This window comes from Aspergillus ruber, assembly GCF_000600275.1.
Source record: "Aspergillus ruber CBS 135680 unplaced genomic scaffold scaffold00028, whole genome shotgun sequence".
NCBI lineage: Eukaryota > Fungi > Ascomycota > Eurotiomycetes > Eurotiales > Aspergillaceae > Aspergillus > Aspergillus ruber.
Window position 1 is genome coordinate 97,701 of NW_024467324.1, and position 20,579 is coordinate 118,279.

The 20,579-nt window shown below is 49.2% G+C and overlaps 8 protein-coding genes across 8 annotated transcripts; 3 read left to right on the top strand and 5 right to left on the bottom strand.

The window, feature by feature from the left end:
* Nucleotides 1-396: 396 nt before the first annotated feature.
* Nucleotides 397-1,495, bottom strand: EURHEDRAFT_462954 (putative C2H2 finger domain protein; the record flags this gene model as incomplete). Its single annotated transcript, XM_040784843.1, has 4 exons — nt 397-964; nt 1,068-1,147; nt 1,198-1,389; nt 1,442-1,495. The coding sequence occupies 4 exons, from the start codon at nt 1,493-1,495 to the stop codon at nt 397-399; spliced, it is 894 nt and encodes a 297-aa protein (XP_040635880.1).
* Nucleotides 1,496-2,640: 1,145 nt separating this feature from the next.
* On the top strand, nt 2,641-3,868 carry EURHEDRAFT_415614 (uncharacterized protein). Its single transcript, XM_040782741.1, has one exon. It carries the CDS (start codon nt 3,072-3,074, stop codon nt 3,546-3,548), a length of 477 nt encoding a protein of 158 aa, XP_040635881.1. The 5' UTR covers nt 2,641-3,071; the 3' UTR covers nt 3,549-3,868.
* A 947-nt stretch (nt 3,869-4,815) lies between these two features.
* Nucleotides 4,816-6,234, top strand: EURHEDRAFT_380284 (3-keto-steroid reductase; the record flags this gene model as incomplete). The annotated part of the gene is made up of 2 exons (XM_040779275.1): nt 4,816-4,880; nt 4,980-6,234. 2 exons carry the CDS (start codon nt 4,816-4,818, stop codon nt 6,232-6,234), a joined length of 1,320 nt encoding a protein of 439 aa, XP_040635882.1.
* Nucleotides 6,235-8,072: 1,838 nt separating this feature from the next.
* On the bottom strand, nt 8,073-9,393 carry EURHEDRAFT_380285 (mannose-1-phosphate guanyltransferase; the record flags this gene model as incomplete). Its single annotated transcript, XM_040779276.1, has 5 exons — nt 8,073-8,092; nt 8,145-9,021; nt 9,078-9,224; nt 9,289-9,332; nt 9,387-9,393. The coding sequence occupies 5 exons, from the start codon at nt 9,391-9,393 to the stop codon at nt 8,073-8,075; spliced, it is 1,095 nt and encodes a 364-aa protein (XP_040635883.1).
* Nucleotides 9,394-9,749: 356 nt separating this feature from the next.
* Nucleotides 9,750-11,536, bottom strand: EURHEDRAFT_415618 (uncharacterized protein). The gene is made up of 2 exons (XM_040782742.1): nt 11,471-11,536; nt 9,750-11,403 (listed from the first exon to the last, which is right to left on the bottom strand). The coding sequence occupies exon 2, from the start codon at nt 11,232-11,234 to the stop codon at nt 10,149-10,151; it is 1,086 nt and encodes a 361-aa protein (XP_040635884.1). The 5' UTR covers nt 11,235-11,403; nt 11,471-11,536; the 3' UTR covers nt 9,750-10,148.
* Nucleotides 11,537-11,903: 367 nt separating this feature from the next.
* Nucleotides 11,904-14,278, top strand: EURHEDRAFT_405314 (i-AAA protease YME1; the record flags this gene model as incomplete). Its single annotated transcript, XM_040780372.1, has 3 exons — nt 11,904-11,933; nt 12,006-13,796; nt 13,856-14,278. The coding sequence occupies 3 exons, from the start codon at nt 11,904-11,906 to the stop codon at nt 14,276-14,278; spliced, it is 2,244 nt and encodes a 747-aa protein (XP_040635885.1).
* A 767-nt stretch (nt 14,279-15,045) lies between these two features.
* Nucleotides 15,046-17,328, bottom strand: EURHEDRAFT_197764 (glycerol kinase). Its single transcript, XM_040777927.1, has 4 exons — nt 16,829-17,328; nt 15,778-16,772; nt 15,519-15,685; nt 15,046-15,449 (listed from the first exon to the last, which is right to left on the bottom strand). Exons 1-4 carry the CDS (start codon nt 17,095-17,097, stop codon nt 15,195-15,197), a joined length of 1,686 nt encoding a protein of 561 aa, XP_040635886.1. The 5' UTR covers nt 17,098-17,328; the 3' UTR covers nt 15,046-15,194.
* A 1,680-nt stretch (nt 17,329-19,008) lies between these two features.
* Nucleotides 19,009-20,548, bottom strand: EURHEDRAFT_415622 (DUF3429 domain-containing protein). Its single transcript, XM_040782743.1, has 4 exons — nt 20,155-20,548; nt 20,055-20,099; nt 19,766-19,990; nt 19,009-19,697 (listed from the first exon to the last, which is right to left on the bottom strand). The coding sequence occupies exons 1-4, from the start codon at nt 20,380-20,382 to the stop codon at nt 19,263-19,265; spliced, it is 933 nt and encodes a 310-aa protein (XP_040635887.1). The 5' UTR covers nt 20,383-20,548; the 3' UTR covers nt 19,009-19,262.
* Nucleotides 20,549-20,579: the final 31 nt, after the last annotated feature.

Here is a 20,579-nt window from a genome sequence, read left to right on the forward strand (position 1 = left end):
AAAAAAAAAAAAAAAAAAAAAAAGCAATATCAGCGTACACGCGGCAAATTTCAAAGCAAAAATGAAACGAAACTCAGGATTAACGCCAGAAACACTCATAGGCTATGGCTATGCAACCGCGGTAGAAGTTAAGTATCATAAACCAAAATAAATATAACAAAAACGCACACCACTCCCATGGAGGTATTGAGGTATCGAGCATCGAGAACAAAAACGCCTCTCCAAAGCCTGCTAACATCAGGGGGGAATCAAATGCCGGAGTGATCAAACCAGTAAAAATTATAAAAATACGACTCGTGTATGGTCATCAAAAATCAAAGCACCCACAGGTAATAAAGCAACCAGCATCTCGTTGGTATGTCCGTGATATGGTCAAATGTTGAATGTGGACCCAACTCAGCCCACTCCCAAAAACCTCCAGTCGGTTCCTTCTGGTTGGTCTAGCATTCGCATCGGTGGTTTGTACTCATAATTGCTGGGAAGATACGTTGACATCATAAGCGGATGCGCCTCCGTCATCGGCTGTTGTCCTGCATATGGCGCGGGTTGGTGATATGATTGCGCTGGCGGCACATAGTTCACGACGCGATTTGCCTCGTACCGCTGTTGCATCAACTGTAGGTACTGTTGCTCCACCTGTTGCTGCATTTGCTGTATCCCCAAAGGCGGCGAAACAGCAACGTTCTGAGTCACTAGGGACGGCGGTGCTGGCTGTGGCTCGGGGACCATCTGGGTCATTGGTAGGTTCTGTTGTTGCGGTGGTGGGTAAAAGTCGTGGCTGGGTGTCACAGACTGGGCATAAAATGGTTGCTGTGGCAGGATATACTGCTCATTCGGTATCGACATGCTAACGGGCGCTTGGTAGGAATGTTCTGAGGATGTATCTTCCGACGGCGGTCGAGCCATTGCCCCCGACGGATGAGAACGATGTTGATGCTTGGTCAAGGTGGTTTTGCGACAGAAGCTGTAGAAATCAATCAGTTAGCCAGTCCATCGCTATGCGTATGATCTTGTGCGCATGCACGCACATGTGCGCGCGCGAAACCGGCGCCACCGTAGCTAAGTACCTTCGTTCGCACGCGGGCTCCTGGCAAATATACGGTCGTTTTCCTGTATGGATTCTTCTATGGCGGGCTAAACTTGATGACTATGCGACATTAGCCAAGGCGATTCAGTTTTGGTACAGCAAACACTTACATCGGAAAATGCCTTGTGGCAGCCCTCATGATCGCAGACATGAGGTTTTTCTCCAGTATGTGTCCGGGAATGCACAGTCAACGCACTGCGTTGGATGAAACTCTTGTTGCAGTCTTGGACGGTGCAATGATAGGGCCGCTCATTGGTATGTATTCGATAATGTCTACAGAGATCCGATTTGCGATTAAACGACTGCCACCGTCAGCTTCCAATATTCTCGATTCTCTCACCAGAACAAACTTACTTTCCCGCAGTGCTCCCAGGAACAGTTAAAATCGCGACCCGTGCCTGGAGCCATGGTTGCGAAGAGGTGGCGCCGGTGGTTGGAGAGGGTTGATCGGAATGTGGTCGAGGCGGGAAGCGAAATGGTTCAGGTGGGGTTTTGATCGTTGACCGGAGATGAGCGACAGCAATCAGAAAAAACAGCTGAGCTGAAAAGAAGAAACAGGCGAGAAGATAAGAAAAAGTGAAGAAATAGATCTGAGATTGGAAACGGTAGTGGCAAGCGATCTGGCTAGAGAACAAGTATGATCAATCAATTCAGGCTAATCAAGACTGACTCGCACAATCGCCGGTCGGGGAATCGGGCTATCTATCAGTGGGTGCCGGAGATAGCAAAAAGGCGGAGGGAAATGTCAGCGGGAAAAAGAGAGAGGCGAAGAGAAGAAAGAAGAAATAATATCGAGAGCAGGAGATTGATGAATCGAACGCGGTAGGTCGGACTGGTCCGGGGGCATAATAATAATAATAATCCGCAGCAGTTGTTTGGCGGGAGTGGAGAGCGATGCGTTGGGTTGATACGAACGATGATCTTGATATCGAGTATTGTACAGAAAATAAAGATGAAATATCACAAGGAAAAATAGTCGAAAAGCAGCCGTACTTGAGAAGATTCGCTTTTGTGAAGCATAAGAAGAGATAGAAGAAATAAAAACGAGAGAGAGAAAAAGGAAGAGGCGTAGTCTTTATTTTTACCAAATACCATAAATACACAATACTCGTACAAGTCTCTGTACTCTGTACAAAACAGAATATGACAGTATCCACAGACCCTTATGATTGGATCAAATGAGCCGAATGAAGTGGGGAAGGGTGGTTCCATTACCGAGCTGTCTTTCCGGTCATTTGGATGGGCCTTGCTCCACTTTTGGTAGAATTTAGGTTAAGGGACCCACATTAGCGCTTGCTGCTATTGTTATTATGATTGGCTTCCCCGGGGACGCTAATCGGGCCGGTGGGTGGGGCAGTAGAGTCAGAACAGTGCTAGTCTGCTTCCGAACTAGTTGTCTGTACGGAGTGCAATAACGTATCATACGCTTACGGGGTACATAGTGTAATACCAGTCATACCATACTGATATGTACGAGGTTGTGCTATTCTGGTTATAATAATAGTTATTATGCTGATACTGTAGTACATTGGACCCGTCCTAGTAAACATTTGTACTCCCATACGGGTATGTACCTTATCCAGACTTGATTCTCGGTAACAAAGTTCAACCATGGCTATCCCCTACTAATCCAGACAACTAGACGTCCCGCCAAGCAATTATCTCCTCTATGACAGCAGTCTAATTAGATAACATTTTCAGCAAGGGACAATTTACCAATCTTTTACTGTTCTATACTGGTCTATACAAAAAAAGATGGAGTCGAGATCGATCTACAACTCAGGTCACATGGTTCAGGGTCTGCTGATCTTGCCGCAGTTCGCCAACAGTTCCCGTTTGGGCCATTCGAGGATCTCCAGGTGTTTACTCTGAATACGCAACTTTCTTCCGTCAATCATGAGCCAGGATACTCCTCTGACGATATGTCGGTGTACTATGTTCTGGTGATAAGTTCTCATCGTGCAGTGTTCGAATTCTACAGGTAATGTCTCGTTCCTTCCCGTCCACTTCTGTTACAAGTTTCTCTGGGGTATTTACTCCGTACTCTGTACTGTACTGGCTTTCGTTTCATGGAGACCACTGTGGATTACGCGCCATGCAGGACATACAGAGTACTCCTACTCTGTTACCCGTACTCCGTACAGAAAAGATCCATCTCGTTTCTGGCCATTCCTCCTTAGCCCAGAAACCGGGTTGGCGATACTGCATTACTATGTTGGAGGGAGCATACGGAGGAATTCCTTCGTGCTTCCAAGTCGGCCACTCCTCTGTATACAACTTGGCCGCAAGGAGACGCGTATCCCCGCATTCTTGTCGATTCGCCGCTGGTTGTGATTTGCGGGAATATATCCTCCAAAGTAGACTCGGCCGCGTTTGTTTCTCATTGGCACTAGATACGAGCCAGACAAGCAAGCAAGAAGGGAATGGGAAGGGCTGTGATAATATCGTGTTGGTCGAGTAGCGGTGAAACAAGCGATGCATGACGCCAGGCATGCATTCGTCCTATGCGGTTCTCTTCTCCTGTTCCATTAAATGACTAACACCAAAATCTCCGACGCAGGTTGATGTGTCGCGATCGAAGTTTGTCGGAATATGGGGCATTCCTTTGTTCTTTGGAGAACATTCGCGTTAGATTAATACGAGTTACTGGTCAGGCCATTTTGTATGGATTTTCGCCATGAAGACGCTACTATCAGATAGCAGAGAGAACCATGAATGACTCGAGATTGTCGGTGTGTCTCTGTATCCTGCAGCACGGATTTCAAGCCACTGCTTATCCCGTTAGTACCCGTCAGCCTTGTGGCCCTTGCAGTGGCAAGTTCACCAAAACTTGAGGCTGATAGACAGAGGAGGCCCAAGACGGAGAACATACCACAACGATCGTGACTACCCGATACCACATGGTTGTTAATCTATCAATACGAACGAACGATTAGGGGCAATTTTTGCAACGAATCACGTCGCTTCTGGCATTCATTTACTTCGGGGGTGCTCCGGAATCCAAGATGAGGTGCACTCCCTCGGTTATCGTGCCATTTTACGCCTTCGCGTCCGAACAAATAATAAACACGCTAACGAATTCCATCAGAATCCTTCAAGGGCATGGTGTGCGAGAAACTCGTACCCTGTACGGAGTAATCTTGGCTCCTCAGAAATGAGCGTCCTGCATCAGCTTGTTGATCATCTGTTCTTGAATCCCGGAATTAATGCACTGGACCCATCAAGCCTACCAGTTCCTTAGGTCTTACATGTGCTCGCAGGGGTTATACACCATACGGAAGATACTGTCAGCACACGCAGTATCGTGGTCTGGGATGGAGCTAGATAGTTTGCGTTTCTGCTGTTTGGTGGCTTACTGCATACCGAGTCATGCTCTCGCAAGGGTATTGCAGATATCTGTCGACGCATGAATCGACATTAACGGACGGTGATATTCGACAAGGATCTTTTCCGAACAAAGCCGGAGAGGCTCAAAAATGGTCAGCTTCAAGGACCATGAAGTATGTACCTGGTTATATCCGATACTACCGTCCTGTAAGCCGCAACAACACCAATGCTAATTGCGAGCATTCTGTAGGAGCGTAGATACCCCAGGCTTATAAAAGTGCTCCTGATAGTCATGCACGTGAATATGCTTATTCATCCTCCCCGGGATCTCCAAATCTCCAAACTTCCTCCACGGCCAAAATTGAAATAAACAACGTCGCCAGATCTTGATTGATTGCATCATGGCGGACCAGGGTCAGCAAGGTCTGCAGGACCAATTGTTTGTCTTAGTAACAGGTGCCAACAGGTATGTGCGGCTTGTTTGTCTGCTCCGTTTGGACAGAGCCCCCAACCTCTCCTGACCACGTTGTAACTCCTCCAATCGGTACTGACATTGAATCTAAAGTGGCCTTGGATTCACTATCTGTTGCCGACTAGCAGACGAATTTCTCAGTTCTCGCTCATCCCACCAAGCCCTCACGATTATCTTCACAACGCGAAGCACAAGAAAGGGAACGGACACCCTGAATCGTCTACAAGAATATCTCCGTAACTCCAAGCCCGATCCTTCGCAATCCAACCGCGTCACCTTCGTCCCCGAGAATGTCGACCTGTGCAACCTCGTCTCCGTTCGCACCCTCTCCCGCCGCCTCCTAAAGACCTTCCCAAAACTCGACTCCATCGTCCTCAATGCCGGACTCGGAGGTTGGACGGGGATTGACTGGCCAAGGGCGATTCTTGGGGTCCTCACCGATCTGGTTCATGAGGTTTCGTGGCCGTCATATAAGGTTGCACCGGCGGGTGTGATTACGGAGAAGCAGATTGCGAGTACAGGCACGGATGAGAAAAATGATGAAGAACCCCGATTAGGGGCTGTTTTCTGTGCCAATGTGTTTGGCCACTATATGCTGGCGCATAATGTGATGCTTCTGTTGAAGCGAGCAGGAACAAAGAACCCGAATAATGGACCGGGTCGAGTCATTTGGGTATCCAGTTTGGAGGCTACGATTAACTATTTCAGTACCGATGACATTCAAGGCCTGCGCACCACGACCGCTTACGAATCCTCAAAAGCCCTGACCGATATCCTTGCCTTGACCTCCAATCTCCCCAGTACAACTCCGTGGGTGAACAGCTTCTATTCCTCTGGCGAGTCGACCCCCGAAGATAGTAAACCAAACATGTACCTCTCCCACCCTGGCATCTGCGGAACCGGCATCCTTCCCCTCAACCTCCCTCTCTTCTACTGCATGATCGCCGCCTTCTGGCTCGCCCGTCTTCTTGGTTCCCCCTGGCACACCCTTTCCACCTATCTCGGCGCCTGCGCCCCCGTCTGGCTCTCCATATCCACACAATCCACCCTTGACGATACGGAAGCACCCTACCTGGCTCACGGTGGCGGACGCGCAAAATGGGGTTCCAGTTGTGATCTCGTCGGTCGTGACCAGCCGGCTTCCACGGAGGTCGATGGATGGGGTCATGGTGGTGTTGTTGGGGATGCAGTCGTGCAGGCGGATCGGGAGAGAAGGAGGAAGAGGGGTGCGGTAGATTTGACCGGTGATGATAGGGAACGGTTTGAGGAATTGGGGAGGGAGTGTTGGAGGCAGATGGAGGAGTTGAGGGTTACATGGGATCGGTTATTGGATAAGGCTGGTGTTTAAGCTTGTCTCTCCTCTTGTACTCTTTTCTTCTGTGTGAACATACTTATATGTATTTAATCCCTAATTTGTTAATCATTTGTATCTAGTATGCATCAGATGTGAAACAATGTGTCAATAATCCGAGCAAGAACAACCAATGAAATCCAATAGAAGCAAGCACAGCCACTGCGTCTTTTAAAATGAATTGATTGCTTTCCTCTCACCATGCCAGCCAGCTCATCGTAGAGGAGTTGTTGCAAAACCCTGCCGGCTTCCCCATATCCATGACCCTCGCAAGGAAGCAGCACCGACAGGGTCTGGCATATATCGCCTTTTAGTTCCTTCGACGAAATGTGCTTGCATGAACCAGTTTCTTCCAGTATCATCGCCTCCCGCGGATTTTGTACATGCCATAGACGACAACAGGGACCTGTTAGATCGTTATTGGCGCGAAGGATCTACACCTTTCCTCAAGAGTGGTTTGATTACAGACCCACTGCATCCGGCGTAACAAGGACACAAGATGTTGCCTAGACCCGAGCGGCCTTGGATATTAATATCTATACCGTGGCTCAATAGTAGGTCGAGTATACTTTCAGGGTCTTTCGCCGATAATACCGCAGAAACATTAGAGTAATCGTCGCCTTGAGAAAGGTAGAATCTGTCGTCAAATAAGAGCTTTAGGAGATGGACATCTTGTTTGTTGATTGCGCGCATCACGGCTTGTAGTCCCGCAGGGCTCTCTTCGGGAAGTGCAACAAACCCATGCTAAAAAAAAAAAAAAAAAAATAAGCTTAAACATAGCTAGATCCCTCCATACTGCAAGTTGTAAGAACTTTGATTGGATCATGTAGCCTCAGTACTCTATCAACAACAATTTAGAATGGCCTTGAAGGCAAGCTGATATTCTCAGCTTTGATCAATTGAATCCTCAGTGCTGAAATCTATTAGGCACCCGCTACAATGAAGCACAAATTGTGGGTATCGACACTGCAAGCAAGCAGAAGAGCTAGGGGGTTACACCTGAGGTCATGATAAACACGGGCAAGACAAAATATCTTCATATTTGTGAGTCCCTTGGGAATGTATGTAACTATTTCGTGGTTTCTCTACTGTAGAGAATTGCTATAGGGGACCGAGGAGCAAGTGGATGGGTCCGGGAGATTATCAAGGCGAGTTTTCCTGGTTTTCCCTGGACTTGTGCTCGGCTTCCTTTTCTTGCTGCCTTAATTTAATACCACCAAGCATTCATTTTCCTAATGACGGGTTGGACGCAATATCATCCAACGGATACAGAGCAAGTCAGTTTACTACCAACTCGAAGAATGCAAGCCAAGAGAATATGAATTCAGAAGTCCTCATTTTACAATCCATAACCCCATGCCGGCGTACATCATTAAAGGAAACAATAGAGTGTGATATCAAGTTGCCCACAACATTCAAGACAAACGCAAAGTAATGAACAAGCAATAAGACAATTCTCACCATATTGAACAGCATCGAGCTGCTATGTCAGAGGGGAGAGATAAAAGTAATGAATCTAGGAATTTGGCTGGGTCCCAGTGGTAACAGATAGAACTAGGGCAAGGGGAAAACGTATAGTTTAAATGACTACTAAAAAGGCTTAGGAAAAAAGACGTCAATCCACATGCACACAACCCCCCATGATCATCAAGACTTGCGAAGGCGCGAGGAAGGCGACGAATCGAATCGAAACGAAGATAATAGGTAATAATAGATAATAATAGAAATAACGGACTCCGGTTCCATGCATCAGGACTGTCGAGAGAGGTATAGGGAAGTTGAATCGAGGTGAAGTATTCGGAGGACGTGGCGGCGTGAGAGTGAGGGAGGAGGTTTTACATGATAATGGCAGGAACTGGAATCGGGTTAGCGGCTTTCAATATAGCCATATAACGAAGAGAACTCACCATCAATGTTCTGCTTGATGCTCTTGTGGGGCAAGATGGAACCACCGTTGACATAGACTTCGTCCGCGATGGTGACATCGTCACCGAGAACAGTGACATTCTCCAAGCGAGACCACTTGCCTACAGAGCTGTTCCAGCCAACGATAGTGGACTTGACCCAAGCATGATCCTTGACCTTGCTGTTCTCCAGGAGTACACAGCGCTGCAGGCGCACACCGTCGCCCACCACGACATTCGGTCCAACTGTCACGTTCGGCCCAATGCGGCAGTTCTTGCCAATCTTGGCGGTCGGGTCCACCATAACGTTGCCTCCGAAAACATAAGGCTCGGAGTTGGAGGCGAGCAGCTTGGGATTGCGCTTGGCAAGGGAGCTGAGGTACAAGCAAGTACCGCTGAGGAAGTCCTTAGGCTGACCAACGTCCATCCAGAACCCTTCGAGGTCGAAAGAGTGGAGTTGACCGTCCTTGCAGATGGCTGGGAAGGTTTCTTGTTCGATGGAGGTCGGGCGCAGTTCAATGCGGTTGAGAACACTGGGATTCAGGAGGTAGATACCGGCGTTGATTCGGTTACCGACGAACTCAACCGGCTTCTCGACGAAACGGTCGATGCGCGATGGGTGGTGAGGCTTGTGGACGACGACACCGTACTTGGAGGGCTCATCTACCTTGGTAACGACGATGGTTCCCTCATCACCATGACGCTTGTGAAATTCTGCGAGATCCTTAAAGGGAAAGTCACAGATGATATCGGAGTTGAGGACGAAGAACGGCGAGTCATCCTTGCCCAGGATTTTCTCGGCCAATTTCAGGGGGCCAGCGGTGCCCAAGGGTTCGGATTCGACGGAGAATTCAATACGGACGTTGTATTGTTCCTCATACTGAGGAAGCAGTTAGTGCATGCTGGTTGTAAGAACGTAAAGGGTAGAAAGCGCACCTTCTTGAGGGTCGAGACCATAACATCCGGACGGTAGTTGACAGCCAACACAATATCGGTCACACCTGCAGCAGCCAAGCTTTCGACTTGGTGCAGAATCATAGGCCGGTTTCCGAACTCGACCAGGGGTTTGGGGAGCGTCAGGGTCTAATTTGACGAGTACGATTAGCACGGGCGCAGGCATCAGGTTATTCTCGGCGGGGAACAATACCAAAGGGCGCAGACGGGTGCCAAAACCTCCGACAAGAATGAGAGCTATTGGTGTGACGTTAGCGGCGCAATGACCAGGAAGATGTGAATAGCACGTACCCTTCATATTGATGGTATTAGAATGGGGTAAATATTAGGTATAGCGGTTGGTGTGAGGCGAAGAAAGGAGGAGGGGTTTGTTGTATGTGTTGCCAGGAACGAACGACAGGCTAAAGAAGCGCTACAGGCAACGGGAGAGAACCGGTAGACAATTGAGGATGGTATAACACAATAAGGAATTAATTGATTGATAGAGAGAAAAAAGGATGAATAAATAAAGTGAAGAAAGATGGAATGGAGAAAAGGAAGTGAGAGAGAGGAGAGAAAGGGGAAACGGGCATCCGAGGAAGAGATATTAGGTGGTCTTTAATTTTCTGTTACAGCTATTATTGGGTCAGGCTACACGTTTGCATTTGCGCCACCCCTGGAGAAAAGATTGTCTTGTCTTGCATTGAATCTCATTTTTTCGTCTAATTAATCTTTAAATTCTATATAACTCTATGGTTGGTTTTTCTTTGTTTCGCGGTCTGCAGCCCGCCGACTCCTGCATACAGTATCTCTATACAATCTATATGAATACACCACTACTTCATACATTCAACAACAACTCTCTGCAATTGCTAGTGACGATGCCTTCGGGAATTCCTTGGACGTATGTACGATGGCATAATGCCCGTCTCAAGTGACCGGACCGTCATTGCATGCTGTCGATGTCATCCCACCTCATTTTTTGCGCATCATGACTCTCACATGCACATCAAGCCCCCCTGCCGAACGTAAGAAAAGGAAACCAAAGCAATGTAGTTATATATTCCGGGGCCGTTATACCATTTCTGGCGTATCCGGAGGCAGTGTCTGGCCACGTTTCATGCGACGCATTCCCCCAGCCTCATCACCGCCTGCTGGTTCCGGCGCCAATACAAAGCGTTGGATCCACTCCCGCACGCGGCGGGCCTTGACTACCACCGGGTCTTCTCTATCGCGGCCGGTGTCAAGCAGACGTCGCAGGCCATAGATCCCTCCTGCGTCTGTAGCATCTACCCGTTGGTGGTGGAGCAGATCGATTTGGGTAACCCCCTTGCGTAAGCTTTGTCCATACACCCGTTCCCGGAATGAACTCAATCCGACCATGCGGAGAAGTACAATATCACGCGGCCGCAAACCATCCAGAGATCGTCCCAGCCCGTCATTGTTGCTGCTGCCATTGTCAGTACGCCCAGATTCGGGAGGAACCCAGAATGTAACACCAAAACCGCTGCGTGTTTCATCTCCGACAACCATTTCGACAATGTTCACTTCTTGTTTCCATTGTCGGGTAATCACGCGACGAGGTGGGTGGATTGTAATGATTCCCACGATGAGATTCACCGTCACGGTCTGGGGTACAATAGAACGTAGGTAGCTCGCGCTGGGGATGTCTTGAAGATCGCAGACTTGTCCTTGGATAGATATAAAAGACGGTTGTCTCGAACTGTTTTGCTTACTACTGGAAGTCGATGCGCTAGAAGTCATGGTACTGTCTACCCAAAGGCCACTCTCTTGGAGAGGAGAGTACTGCAAGAAAGACATTGGTGCGGAAACTTCGGAGGCCTCATGTACGGCAAAAGAATGGTCATAGAACTGGGAGAGAACTGAATACTTCCCCGCTGTGTCTGTAAGACCTTCCGTTGTGAAAGAAATCGTATCGCGATTCGGCTCCAGTTCAATATCGTCATGTGCTTGTTCTTTTGCAGGGATTTGCTGCAACAGGCGCCATTTTAAAGGATGATCGTCTGGAAAAGGCCAGGCTTCTTGGGGATGGCTGTCGGGGCCGTGGAATGGGGATATTGGGGTGTTGAGGAGCTTGTCTTCATCCCACTGTAGGCTTCTGAATGTGGGAGCTCCCATGAGAAGAATGACCTTGGACATGCTTAGGGAAGCAAATATATAGCCAAGAGGCCATTAATTGACTAAGCCTTTTCGTGGTCCTTTAATTCGTTCATGACACAAACGACGATGAGGTTCAAGCAGTATTTCAATCAGTCATGGTCGTCTGTTTCTTGCATTCGTCAGTGTCATATCATCTCAGCCAGGCCTACTGATTTTTCGTTAGTACCACGGAACCCAAGAACAGTTGTACCCGACTGAGCCATAGTTGCACCTACTCGAAGGCATCCATTGTATCCCGCCGTCTGTACGATCGTGCAAAGGCCCTAAAAGCCAAGTTGCAAAGGTGTCGTCCAAAGCGAGTCGTTTGTTCTGGACGATTCTATAGTTGCCTAAGGAATATACACGTGATCTACGGCGAGTGCTGCGAGCTATAGTGGCAAATCCCGCCCTATGACTAATCCGCAACACCCGAATTGAGGCCACCGCGGAGACCAAGGCAGCCCATTGTAGCCTGCAGCCCACTCCATCTTCCTTGTCTTGTCTCTGTCAAACGTTGTTATTGTCATCGTGAGGTTTTTTGCGATGGCAGGTTCGTTCTTTCTTGACTGATTGACACATTCTCTTCCTACAATATCTTCTGGGGTCTTCTCCGAAGCGGCACTTTTCCATCGATTGCCGCGGCCAAGCGCCGCTCTGCTTCAGACGACAATGGCTTTCCAAGCCCCGATTCTCAGGCCGGTAAGAATTACCCTTATGCTCTATTCACTGCGGTACTCGCTGTATACTGACAAGCTTGGCTTTACCAAACAGAACTTTGTGGCCGCTACTACGTCGGGGGCCCGGCCTTTGATGTCAACCTTCCTTACTGCTTCACCATGGAGTAAGCTCGAGCGCATCTCTCCTCTTTCTACTAGACAGTTCCAGAACAGCTCTCTCGTCTCTCGTCCCTACTCGTCATTAACTCAGCTCGGTTTGAATCGTTTTCGTCAGCTACCCAAGGTCAACCCCATTTCGAGGATACAACAAAGGTTTCTGTTTGGAGGACCGTCCCATAATCTATTGGCGCAAAAGGAAAAGACCGCGAACAATAACCCGAACAGTGCAAATGCGCAGGCTACTTTCTACCAGGCTTTGCTTCAGGCTAATATGCCGGCTATCATTGTCGAACGCTATCGCAGTGGTCACTTTGCCACCAACGCCGTGACCGACTCGATTTTCCTCAAGGCTACGCAAAGCATGGGCGGGGACGTTGCGGCAGGGTCATTCGCAGGTCAGAATCCGAATGTCAACCCGGAACAGCTTCAGGCAATTGGGCAAGCAGTCGCGGCACGGAACAGCCACGGCGGACAAATTGGACTCGCGGCCAAACAAGGCGGCACCGGGGCGAAAGAATCTCCGTTGTACGTTGTGGTTGAGGAGTCGCTGGGAAGTGCCGTTTTCCGCTGGGTCAAGTTTTTGTTTTGGTTCGGTTTCCTCACGTACATGTCTCTCATTTTGGTCGCCATTCTGGTTGAAACCACTGGGGTTCTGAAGAACATCAAGGGTCCGCAGAACAACGAAGCACAGCCTCAGGAGCAGAATGTCCGGTTTAGTGATGTGCATGGATGCGACGAGGCCAAGGATGATCTTCAGGAACTGGTTGAATTTCTGCAGAACCCGGAACGATTCTCTTCGCTTGGTGGTAAGCTGCCTAAGGGTGTTCTTCTCGTTGGACCCCCTGGAACCGGAAAGACTTTGCTTGCTCGTGCTGTCGCTGGTGAAGCTGGGGTCCCGTTTTTTTACATGTCTGGATCGGAATTCGATGAAGTGTACGTGGGTGTTGGTGCCAAGCGTGTGCGAGAACTCTTTTCTCAGGCCCGGACCAAGTCACCTGCTATCATCTTCATTGACGAACTAGATGCCATTGGTGCCAAGAGAAACGAACGGGATGCGGCATACGTGAAACAGACTCTGAACCAATTGCTAACCGAGCTCGATGGGTTTTCGCAAACTGAAGGCGTGATCATCATTGGTGCGACCAACTATCCTCAGCTACTGGACAAGGCCTTGACTCGACCTGGTCGGTTCGACCGCAAGGTCGTCGTGGATCTTCCAGATGTGCGCGGACGAATTGATATTTTGAGACACCACATGAAGGACGTACAAATCGGCACGGATGTCGATCTGGCAGTTCTTGCTCGCGGTACTCCCGGTTTTTCTGGCGCGGAACTGGAGAACTTGGTCAACCAGGCTGCTATCAAGGCCAGCCGGGATCACAAGAACAAGGTTGGGCCAAAGGACTTTGACTGGGCCAAGGACAAGATCATGATGGGCGCGGAAGCTCGCAGCCGGGTTGTTCAGGACAAGGACAAGCTCTCGACGGCATATCACGAGGCTGGCCATGCGCTTGTTGCATACTTCACGCATTCATCTATGCCACTGTACAAGATTACCATTGTTCCCCGTGGCATGGCCCTGGGTATCACGCACTTCTTGCCGGAGATGGATACGGTTTCTCGAAACTACACGGAATACCTGACCGATATCGATGTGTCGATGGGTGGTAGAGCGGCAGAAGAGCTGATCTACGGAGCTGACAAGGTGACCAGTGGAATTTCATCAGTATGTCCCCTCACCTCAAAAAAAAAAAAAAAAAAAGGCCATGCTAATAGTATTGATAGGACATCCAAAACGCCACCAACACCGCCTTCAACCTCGTAACCCGCTTCGGCTACTCCAAGAAACTCGGCAACGTCGACCTCTCCAGCAACTACGACCGTCTCTCCTCGGAAACCAAGCAAGAAATCGAAGGCGAAGTCCGCCGCCTCGTCGAAGAAGGCCGCGCGCGCGCCACAACCATCCTTACCGAAAAGCGCCACGAACTCGAAGTCCTCACCAAAGCCCTCATAGAATACGAAACTCTTACCAAAGAGGAAATGGAACGTGTCCTGAGGGGCGAGAAACTTGATAAACTCGAGTCCACGCCATCGGCTCCGCTTATGTTACCGGAGAGTTTACAGGCTGCGCCGGGGTTGTCGAATACCCATCATCCTCCTGGGCCTGGGTCAACGACGGGTACGGGGGAGGCTGCTGATGGCGCATAGTTTGTTTCATTTTCTCTTTCCTTGTGTGGATTTTCTTCGTGTTCATTTTTATGATCTTTTTCTTTTGCCTTTTTCGATATCATATTTTCTCCTTGTTTCTTAAAGATTTCTTTTGTGACGCTTATGGCATGATGTGGTTGGTTGGTTTATTCATTGGATTGGATTAGATCTACATAGCTTGTTTTCATATGTTTATCGAGAATCTTTTCGAATAGAGAAGACTTTTACTTGTTTGGTTTGGCCTTCTCCTCTCGTGTATTTGTAACATACAACAACAACAACAATAAAAACTAAACAAGTAGTATCTGAGTTTGTATGTCTTTGGCTTTTACTTATGCACAATGGCTATGTTCAAAAGTATATTTTGTACTACCTGTACTCTTGACACAAACATACATGCTGCTCGGCTCCAATATCCGATAATACTGGTAGAAGTCAGTGCACCGAAATAGAAATACGGTGTCATGATCTCCCCGATGCTAAATCTATTAATAATGGAAGCCCTTGATTCTTGATTATGGTGTCCGTGGGGCTGATCTCGTGGCGGGGCTATGATGTCATGAATATACATCTGTGCTCTGTTACAGCTACGGCTAACACAGAGTGAGAAAATATGCATGTCTATCTATAAATTGTATGTATGAATATATTTACACAAGTAAAACGTACTCTTCAGCATCTGTCGGATGACATGACATTACACCGGGTATCCAAAAGAGACCTCCCCCCATCTTGAATGACCGGAAGAAACCCATAACCCCGAAACACGAACACAAATAAAATAAACGGAAATAAAAACGCTCAAATGCCACCAACTCATTCGAAGGAGGGGGGGACCATGACGGATCATCCATGCAGGGGTTTTTTTTCTTTCTTTTTTTCTTTTCATTTTTTGGTTCTGTAATGGTTGGATTGTTTATTCACCGTCCACTGGGTCCATCCAACCACGCGCCATGTCGACCGCTTTGGTCCAGCGCTTGTACAGTCGTGCACTCTGGGCCTCAGAAACGTGCGGGGTAAAGGTTGTCCGGTTGGCACGGTCCATGTCCTTGAGTTCCGAGTAGTCCTTCCAGATGTCAATGGCGAATCCAGCCGCAATGGCGGCGCCAAGAGCCGTGGTTTCATGCATTGAAGGGCGTTGCACGGGCATTTGGATAAGGTCGGCTTGGGTCTGTCAGACCGTTGGGTTAGTTGATCTGATCGTATATGCAATGTAAGGTAAATGGGACGTGCGACATACCTGCATACAGATATCCGAGTTACTCATACCACCATCCACGGCCAAATCGGCCAACTTATGCCCACTGTCCTTCTCCATCGCATCGAGAATGGCCTTTGTCTGGTAACAAGCGGCTTCCATTGTCGCGCGGGCAATGTGACCACGCTGAGTATGTTGTGTAATACCGACTGCAAAGGTTAGAAAAGCAACCAAAAAAAAAAAAAAAAAAAAAAAAAAAAAAAAAAAAGAAAGAAAAAGCGAAATAAAGAGGGAAACGTACAGATAGTTCCACGTGCATCGTCAATCCAGTAGGGGGCGAAGAGACCACTGAAGGCCGTGACAAAGACACAACCACCGCTGTCTGGAACGCTGCCAGCCAGATCACTGACCTTTCGCGAATCACGGAAGAAACCCAAGTTGTTCATCAGGAAGGAGACACCACTACCGGCGACGGCAACGCTACCCTCGAGGGCATAGACAGGCTTGCGTTCCTTGCCCATCTGAAAACCGACGGTGGCAAGAAGACCATGTTTCGAGACAACGGGCTTGTCACCAACGTTGTAAAGCATGAAGCAACCAGTACCGTAGGTGTTCTTAGCCATACCAGGAGTGAAGGCACAGTGGCCAACCAGGGCAGAGGACTGGTCACCCAGACAGCTAGTGATGGGGACACCATCCAAAGGACCGGAGTGGACGCAGCCAAAGCCATCGCGGTCGGAGGAAGGAATAATGTTGGGAAGGCGGATCTTGTTGCGATCGATGCCAAAGAAGTTAAGGAGGCGGTCATCATAGTCAAGGGTTTCAAGGTTCATGAACATAGTCCGAGAGGCATTGCTGACGTCAGTGACATGAACATTCCCCTCGGGACCGCCGTTGAGGTTGTAGAGCAACCAGGTGTCTACGGTACCAAAGGCCAGACGACCCTCATCGTAGGCCTTTTTGACTTCGGGTAGGTTTTCCAGCATCCAGACTAATGTAACAGAGGAGGGGTAGGTGGAGAGGGGCAGTCCACAGAGCTTGACGAGATCCTCAGCCCCGGGCCTTTCCTTAAGATCGCGAACCAGGTTCTTTGTTCGGGTATCGGGCCAGGCAATGGCATTATGCAAGGGCTCACCGGTTTCCCAATCCCAGCATAGGGTAGTTTCCCGCTGGCTGGTGATCCCGACGGCTTCGATGTCGGAGGCGGAGTGACCCAAGGCGAGGAAGGTATTCATGGCTTCTTCGATACAGGTGAAGACGGAGTCAACCATTTCGAGGGGATCTTGTTCGTGCCAGCTGGTGTCGTTAGTTCCATTTTCGCTAGGATGATAACAGCAATGAAGAAGACCTACCCAGGTAACTCGTGGATCTGGTGAAATTCGACCTGGTACTTGGCCACCGGCACACCGGTACAGTCGAAGATGATAAAACGAGAACTGGTAGTACCCTGGTCGATAGCACCGATGAAACGGTTTTTGAGATCATCGGGACGACGTCCTTCATCTTGCAGCAGGGAGCGATTGCCGTCGTAGGTCTGGTAGGCGTGGATATCGACCTGGGGTTGGAGTTGCTGCTCTTCGAGAGCATTGTCGATTTCGGACATATCAAATGGGTTTCTCATTGTGACGGTGTATATGGGTGTAGAGATTCGAGTATTACAGAAAGAGAGTGAAATGGGGAGGAAGGGAGAGAGAATGAGAGAGGGATGAGAGGGAGAAAGATAGAAAAGAGGCGGTGATCACAAGCAGTAGACGTGGTGGAAGGAGGAATTTACGGATGCGGGCAAAGGGCACCGTGGAGAGAAGCCGAGTAGAGGAATCGAGCGGATCAAGGGGTGGGAGTGGGAGATAATTGAGGGAAGAGAAGAGAGGAAGAAGAGAAAAAGAAGAAGAGAAGGGGAGAAGAAAAAAAGAAGGGAAAGACAAGATATGATGACACGAACCCAACTGCGAGTGCGTGTGTCCTTGTTGAGTGCCCAGTCAAATAATGGTCCCTCCAAACTGGGCCAGAGTGACGTACCAGTGACTGGAGATCGGAGGGTCGGGGGACAACAGGGCAGCAGTCCTAATATCCTAGTGGTGCGTGACGTGCAACCGTGAAGAAAGGGCAGAGAGACGTCTGGAATTATTTCGTGGCTTCGATGAAATTCGTGGATCCTGGGCAGTTTTATCCTGGTACTGTACTGGTACTTTTATGTCCTGGTGGTGATAGGGACTATGAGGTCACGGCGGCGGCGGCAAGAAGGTGTACCAAGGACAGACAGATAACAGACGGGAGAAGGAGAGAAGAAAATTGAGAGAACAAAAGAGAAACTGACGAGAACACGGATTTAAGAGTCCTCTGTAGACACGTACATGAACATCTACTACTATGTACAGATACATGTGGGTGCGTGGGGGAATCAATCGATTCTATCACCATCACTATTCCCACTACTGTCCTTGGCTCGTTTTTTTTTTTTTTGGTCATCTGACCCGGTGACCTTCGTCAGCACCAGCCCCTTCCCCTTGCTTTTTATTTTACAAATTACCAGTACACTGTACAGAGTAAATGATAGATGTTATCTGTGATTTATATAGAATTTCTACCAAAATTGTAGAAATTTCTATGCTGGAATGCAACCGAGTACAAGGACCTGTACAATACTCGTACAGGGTATCCCTGAATAGTTGGCGGTGGCTCCGACTGCCCACATGACATTCGCCTGGACCCATCCACGGTTTGAAGTCTGGGGACAGTACGGAGTAGTACAGTGCATAGTCACGATCATAACAAACAAGTATAATAACACCTATACCAGATGCAATTGAGTACTCGTAGCGTAGGAGCCCTGGTATAGAATAGAGTATGCACAGAACTCCCTGGAACATGTATGCAAGCCGATCAAGCACATGACTTCCCTGTTGGCCCTTACGGGATGGTTCCTGGCCAGAATGCAATCCCAGGAGTTTGATCTAGACCCGGCTATTTTTCTTTTTTCCTTCTTTTTTTTCTGGTCATGAGCCCCCGATTTACGGAGATATTTCAGTGAATTGAGCTTAGTCCCGCGGGCTCGGGTCCAGTTTGGCTGTCACGGGATCATCTAGTTTTTTACGCGTTTGTATTCACCCGTTTCGGTTCCCTTTCCTTGTACAGAGTGGTGTCAGGCACTCAATTCCCCGGGTTCGACTCAATTGTTTGTAGGCATGTTCTCGGAAGTCAATACCGTCTTGGCACATTGAACACTATGTACATTCGCTCCCACTACTACAAGGTGCTCAACCTGTTTACCCCTGCTCCTGTATCGTAACTAGTGGTCATCTGACGACGTTGATCTGCAAGTGGATCCGTGCTTATGTATCAAAATCTGTGTGCTTATTCCGGTTTTGTTCACTTGAGCAGAGGGATTCAGGTCAGATGATGGACTGTGGAGTCCCCATTTATTGGCACTGGTCGGAGATGTCCTGGTCAGTGCTTCTCCGGAGGACGGGGGATTGTTCGGAGGACGAGTTCGGGGTTGGGGTTGCGTTGGGAGAAGTGTTATCGAATGTTCCATTGCAGTTAGTGATATTCTGGCATTCTACCTGTGCGAGTATACTGATCTGTGCACGTCTATTGTCTTGCCGGTGAATGGCCAATGATAAGGTACGACATATATTCCCATCAACACTACTTCCGTACACTACTCCGTACACTAGGGTGGCATCAACAAATGAAATTAGCGGCGGTCGATCGCATAATCTACAATTATCACACGCATGTCTTTTAAACTACAAAATCCACTTCTCTCAATGCGGATGCACGCCCTTACTCTTCTTCTTCCTCCTCCTGGCCAAGCTCGGCCCGGCGACGGGCCTCAGCCTCCTCCTTCTCCTTCTTCTGCAGGAACAGCAGAGCGTTGATCTTGTCCTTGATGGTGTGCTCCGAGGTGATAGTGTTGACAATCTGCTCACGGCCAATCAGAGTGGCCACAATGCTAGCACCGACCACAAAGGTCAGCACGAAGCGGTACATGCCGTACCACGAGGGAGCGTGGCCACGCGCCGCAGCACGGGCGTCGCTGTAGTACAGGAAGGTAAACGCAAGGAACTGGCTGATCAATGCGTGCTCAACGGGGAGCAGCAGAGTCGGCCAGGCCACGGCAGGTGCCACAACACCGGCCGCATAGCGCTTGTAGCCAATCTTGCCGCCGTAGCTGGCCCACTCGAGACCCCAGTGGATGGCTCCGAGGAAAGAAAGGATCTAATCATGGTTCCTAATGTCAATTCCTTGCTGTCCATAAAGTTTAAACCTTAATTTTGTCTACTCACCACAGCACCGTAGCCGACCTGCACAGGCTCGAGCAAGTGCAGCAACAACTCAGCGGTGTCGCCGGAGAAGAGGAGACCGTCACCGGTAGTGGTGGCCCGGTTGATTTCGTACGAGAGGTAGACGGTCTGGAGAGAGGTAGCAAGGTAGGGGATCACACCAGCCAAGCCGAGGAACATAGCCTCCTTGGGAACACCCTCAAGGCTGAAGGTGTCCTTGATGACTTTCTAAACACGATTCACGTTAGCTTGGGCAGCCCGGTGGAAACTTCAAGGTAGCAAGCTAACGTACCGCGTCGGACTTCATACCAGCCATCATGTCGGGGTCCTCCTCGTCCTATACTTATTGATCAGCGATTCACCCGCATCGATGCGACAATGGTTTCACTAACGTTGCCGCTACCCGAAGCGGAAGAGGCGTGGCGGATAAGCGCAGTGGTCACAGGCTTGCGAGCAGCCAGGGCCATTGTGGGCGACGGCATCGGCCGAGCGGGATAGCGCGCGGAGGACGCCAACTGCGCCTTGAACACATTGTTGGCGACAGCCGAGCGAGCTACCGAGACATTGGAGCTCGAGAGGGCCCTGAGGGCAGAGCGAGCAGCGGTGGTTCTGTAGAGCATGGCGGGATTTGCTTCTGCTAGGTTTTGAATGCCGAGTTAGAATCTCTGGAACGCTCGGAAAGACATAAACAGCGGAAATAGAACCCGATAGACCTGGTAGAACATGGAAAAGGCACACAAAGGAGTATAAAATATGTCCCTTACCCAGCAATTGACTCGAGTAGCGACTCGTAGGAGTGGAGATTGGGTGGTCGAGG

Bases quoted from the DNA above. Each gene is read 5' to 3' on its own strand.
- EURHEDRAFT_197764 (XM_040777927.1), bottom strand. From the start codon at position 17,097: ATGAGAAACCCATTTGATATGTCCGAAATCGACAATGCTCTCGAAGAG. The intron at 15,686-15,777 runs GTACGTTTCCCT...TAACCTTTGCAG, and splicing joins CGATGCACGTGGAACTATCT to TCGGTATTACACAACATACT. The intron at 15,450-15,518 runs GTATGTCGCACG...ACGGTCTGACAG, and splicing joins ACTCGGATATCTGTATGCAG to ACCCAAGCCGACCTTATCCA.
- EURHEDRAFT_415622 (XM_040782743.1), bottom strand. From the start codon at position 20,382: ATGCTCTACAGAACCACCGCTGCTCGCTCTGCCCTCAGGGCCCTCTCG. The intron at 20,100-20,154 runs GTTAGTGAAACC...CAATAAGTATAG, and splicing joins CCGCTTCGGGTAGCGGCAAC to GACGAGGAGGACCCCGACAT. The intron at 19,991-20,054 runs GTACGTTAGCTT...AATCGTGTTTAG, and splicing joins CTGGTATGAAGTCCGACGCG to AAAGTCATCAAGGACACCTT.
- EURHEDRAFT_415618 (XM_040782742.1), bottom strand. From the start codon at position 11,234: ATGTCCAAGGTCATTCTTCTCATGGGAGCTCCCACATTCAGAAGCCTA.
- EURHEDRAFT_415614 (XM_040782741.1), top strand. From the start codon at position 3,072: ATGTCTCGTTCCTTCCCGTCCACTTCTGTTACAAGTTTCTCTGGGGTA.